The sequence below is a fragment of the Scylla paramamosain genome, chromosome 30 (genome assembly GCF_035594125.1).
Source record: "Scylla paramamosain isolate STU-SP2022 chromosome 30, ASM3559412v1, whole genome shotgun sequence".
NCBI classification, from domain to species: Eukaryota; Metazoa; Arthropoda; class Malacostraca; order Decapoda; family Portunidae; genus Scylla; species Scylla paramamosain.
In genome coordinates this window covers 14,204,115-14,209,114 of record NC_087180.1, presented here as the reverse complement: position 1 = coordinate 14,209,114, position 5,000 = coordinate 14,204,115, and the positions used below count along the sequence as shown (strand labels likewise).

The 5,000-nt window shown below is 37.7% G+C and overlaps 1 protein-coding gene across 2 annotated transcripts in view; it reads left to right on the top strand.

Moving 5' to 3' along the window:
* The window catches only part of LOC135115880 (troponin C-like), a 23,555-nt gene that overhangs the window by 14,013 nt on the left and 4,542 nt on the right, over nucleotides 1–5,000 (top strand). For both annotated transcript variants that reach the window (XM_064032973.1, XM_064032972.1), the window contains exon 5: nucleotides 4,181–4,312. In XM_064032973.1, coding sequence (XP_063889043.1) covers nucleotides 4,181–4,312 — 132 coding nt within the window. The remainder of the gene's footprint in view (nucleotides 1–4,180; nucleotides 4,313–5,000) is intronic.

Below are 5,000 nucleotides of genomic sequence, written 5' to 3'. Positions count from 1 at the left end.
TTTAATATTTCCTTCTTAAGCTCTAGGTTACATACATATACTTCTCCTTTGATTATACCTCTTTCTGTGTGTAACAATGTGAGAGAGAGAGAGAGAGAGAGAGAGAGAGAGAGAGAGAGAGAGAGAGAGAGAGAGAGAGAGAGAGAGAGAGAGAGAGAGAGAATTTGTACATTACTGATATAAATGTTCTATTTCAGTTATTTTAATTAATCTTTTATAACATTTTTTCTTTTCATAATTTTTTTTTTTAGAGATTACCTACTTTTTAAAGAGAACTGTCAAATCTATCCCATTTTTCTCTTGCATATCTTTTCCTTCTCATCTTCATCCCTCTTTCCTTCTTTACTGTACTGGACTTTTTTACCATAATATCCTTTCCTTCCTTAATTTTTAGTCTATCCATCTCAACACTCTACCTGTTTTCTTAAGAGATATTTTGGGAGTTCAGAATTTTTGGTCTTCTATCCTTTCTTTTGCTCCTTAATCTATACATTGACTCTAATCCTCTCTCATCTTTCAAAACACTCTCAAAGTACTTAATGCGCATTGTTTATACGCTCTTTATCCCTCTTTAACTTCAGTCCCCCTTCCTTTCTCTCTATATTTCTTTTATTCTTTACTCACTTCTAACATTGTTCTTTAACCTTTAAAAGACTCGCTATCTTAACTTTATAACCTGTCTCCTTCACACACTGCTTCTCCTTCCTTCACTTCCTCCTTCCCTACCTTCATCTTTTTATACGTTTTTTTTTTCTCCCCAATACCCCAAAACCTTATTAGCATGAACACATTCCTCCCCTTCCCTACCTAACATTTTTACCTCCTACCTACCGTGCCTCTCCCTCATTTCCTCTCCCATACACGTCCTCTCCCTGATCTTACTCTCATCTTCCGTGTTTTCTTCCCTCCCTCATGTATAGTCATCCACTGCCCTCTTGCTTTTCCTCCAGTGTTTCAACCTTCTATTCCTCCATATTGTTCCTACTATTCTTACAAACTCCTTCCATTCCTCCATCTCCTCTTCCCTACAAGTGTTTCTTCTCTCTCATATTCCTCCATTCCTCTTTCTTCGCCCTCCTATTCCTCCATCTCCTCGTTCCTACCAATGTTATTCAACCTCTTCTTATTCCTCTATCTTTTCGTCCTTAACAGTTTTTCCTTGTCCTCCTATTCCCCCATCTCCTCATCTCTACCGGTGCTTCATCCTCCTCCTATTCCTCCAACTACTCGTCTCTACGCACCTCCTTGGTCTCTAAGAAGCAGGCAGAGGCGTAATTTATCTTTGAATACCCGCTCCTTCAACTCAGTGTCCCTCAGGTTCTTCTCTTCGGTTCTTCAGAGCGTTACTCCTTTCAAAGTCCGGCAGTGAACGAACCATACATTCTCTCTCTCTCTCTCTCTCTCTCTCTCTCTCTCTCTCTCTCTCTCTCTCTCTCTCTCTCTCTCTCTATACATAAATGCAGTTGCTGAGATTAAGCTCATTACCATTATTGCCGAGAGAGAGAGAGAGAGAGAGAGAGAGAGAGAGAGAGAGAGAGAGAGAGAGAGAGAGAGAGAGAGAGAGAGAGAGACTTACACACACACACACACACACACACACACACACACACACACACTCGGAGAGACAGTGAACACTAGCTTTAAATTTAGATAATATTACGACGCTACTTTTATAATATATCTTCTAGACATTTCCAGTCACATGAAATAAAGTATTTTTGACGTACATCGCTCGTAAATTTTAATCTGCAAAGTTGTGGAATTTAATGACAGTGTTAATAGCCTTAGATAACAGCGCCGGGGATATTTATGACGAGAGAGAGAGAGAGAGAGAGAGAGAGAGAGAGAGAGAGAGAGAGAGAGAGAGAGAGAGAGAGAGAGAGAGAGAGGTTATTCTAAGGATTATAAGGATATTCAGCTACTTTTCTAATAAGACTTTTTTTTCGTTTTATTTGTTTTTATTTATGATGAATTAGTATATTCTTTCTTTTCTTTGACTTACTTTCCTTTCATTTTTTACAGTGTTTTATTTCTAATTAATATTTGTATGAATTTCCTTCCTTTCCTTTCATGTGATCTCAGTCTACAAGTATTTATCTGTATACTGTTCGTTCAGATTTCATCATTATTTTCACCATCATCATCACAATCATAATCACCATCATCATCACCATCATCATCACTATTTCATGGCATTCTTTATTTTACTCTTCAAATTTCATGCAGCATTTCATACTTATCACACGTTCATCATTGGAAAGTTCACAGATTTTTTTTTTTAACGCTTCAGAATTTACAGTATATATATTTTAACGTTGCATATTCCATGCTGTATTTTATCCATACATTTCTATGCTTGTACCTTTGATAGTCTTTTAAAAACTATAGCAATAAAAAGTGCTTTGTTATACTCTCCCTGAAACACAAGCAAGAATACACCATAAAGACTCTCTCTCTCTCTCTCTCTCTCTCTCTCTCTCTCTCTCTCTCTCTCTCTCTCTCTCTCTCTCTCCCAAAAACACACCCTATTCTCATCCTCTCTACAGGAAAACCCCGACCCTTCATTCCTCTTCTCGTTAATTAAACCTCCCACCTTTCCACCTACATCTTCCCACCATTTACAAGCCCCGATTCCTCTCCCACTTAATTACTACTTCCCAGGAACCCCTTTACCCTCTCACAACAATTACCTGCTATCCTTTCACCTTCCTCTCCCTTCCCCTCCTTCCCTTCCTTCCCTTACCTTACCCCTTTCACTTTTTTTTTCATCTTTTTTATCCCTTTGTATAATTAATTTGTCGCTTCCCTTTCTCTTCTCTTCCCTTCTCTTCTCTTTGTGAGATTTGGTAACCACACCTTGTTTTGTCTTCTCCTTTCTCCTCTCTTTATCCAAATGTATTACTTCTTTTTTCTCTTCTATCATCTTGTTTTGTTTTACCTTCTTTCGTTATATTTGCATTTTGACATTATTATTATTATTATTATTATTATTATTATTATTATTATTATTATTATTATTATTATTATCAGTTATTATTATTATTATTATTATTATTATTATTATTATTATTATTATTATTATTATTATTATCATTATCCTCCTCCTCCTCTTTCCTGTTCTTCCTCCTTTCAATCATCTTTCTTCTTCTATGTGTCATAATCCTAACTCTCTCTCTCTCTCTCTCTCTCTCTCTCTCTCTCTCTCTCTCTCTCTCTCTCTCTCTCTCTCTCTCTCTCTCACCCAATTCACTTTTTCTTCACTTCATACTTCTTTCTTCCCCTCCTTTAGTCTCCTTTATTCTCCCTCTCCTCCACTCGCCAGTCAGTGCCGTGTGAAGGAGGTTGCAAAGGCTACGGCAGCGTTTTTTCCATCCATCAATCATCCTCTTTCTCCTCCTCTTCCTCTTCCTCTTCCTTCAACAACGCCAACCCTCCCCCACCTGGCATCCGGACTCTCCCTCCTCTCCCAACTCTCCCTCTCACTAACGAAGTCTAACTCCTCGTCTTCGGCTTCCTTTTTTTTTTTTCCTCTTTTTCATCGATTTTCATGTCCTCTTCTCTTCCTCCAAAACTGCACTTAATTTTAAACAACTTGTCCATGTTTTTATTTTATTTTTTTTTTTTTTTATTTATTTCTTATTTCTTGTCAAAATAGCTCTTCTCTTATCTTTGTTCCTTTTATTTTTTTTTCTTACATCGATTTTCATCTCTTCTCTTTCTCCAAAACTACGTACACTTCTTTAAAAGTAATCCATATTTTATCTTTTCTTTTTATTTCTTCCCAAAATTGCCACTTTTCTAAAACCTCCGTTCCTTTTTTTTATCAGTTTAATTTTCCCCATTTCGTCCTCCTCATCCTGTTCCTAAACCACCAATTCACCCTCCTCCTCCCTTCCTTTACAAACTCCTCCTCCGTGTACTTTTCCAAATCAACCATTTCAATATCATATCCAATTCTTTATAACCTCCTCCTCCTGCTCCTCTAGTTCCTCATCCTCTTCCACCAACTCTACAATTCCTTCTCCTTCAACAAAAACCCTCTTCCTCTTCCATTTACTCTTCCAATTCAGCGATCACAATTACTACCGCCATTTCTCGATGACTCACTTCTCCCTCCTGCTGCTCCTCCACCGCGTCCATCTCTTCCACCAGCTCCACTCCACCTCATCTTCCCCGGCAGGTAATGGCTTTATCCCGACGGCGGCGCTGAAGGAGATCTTGGGAGCCCTGGACGATAAGCTGACGAGTGCTGACCTCGACAATATCGTGGACGAGATCGACGAGGACGGCTCCGGGACGGTCGACTTTGATGGTGAGAGAGAGAGAGAGAGAGAGAGAGAGAGAGAGAGAGAGAGAGAGAGAGAGAGAGAGAGAGAGAGAGAGAGAGAGAGAGAGAGAGAGAGAGAGAGAGAAAGAGATAAGAAAGCTAAGGAAAGTTAAGTTTTGGAAATGAACATAAAATAAAAAAGAAGAATAAAAGAAAAAAACGAGAAAATCAGACTTCCAAGTATTAAAGATTACCAAATAAAAGATTCATAATTGAACGTTCACTTTCTAGCACGTAATTATAATTCCTACTGATCAGTAATTACTACAAAAAAGAGGCTTAATTAAATCGTATCCTCTTAACGCCTCCTTTTTGTCCTATGAACCTTTTCTAAAACTTTGGCCCTAATGTTGCTTTTCATCAACCATCCTACTTTTCTTTATTTTCTGTATCCTCTTCCTTTATTTCTCATTCTTCCATTTATTCTCTATTTCCCCAATGTTTGTCTTTCTTCTCTAGTTTTCCTTTATTTTTATCTTTTCCTTTCTTCTTTAATTTTCCTTTATTTATCCTTCTTCCCTTTCATCTTTCATTTTCTTTATTTGTCCTTCTTCCCCTTTCTTCTCTACTTTTCCTTTATTTTGTCCTTCTTTCTACTCTACTTTTCCTTTATTTGTCCTTTTTCCCTTTCTTCTCTACTTTATTGTCATTTTTCTCTTTTCTTCTTCAATGT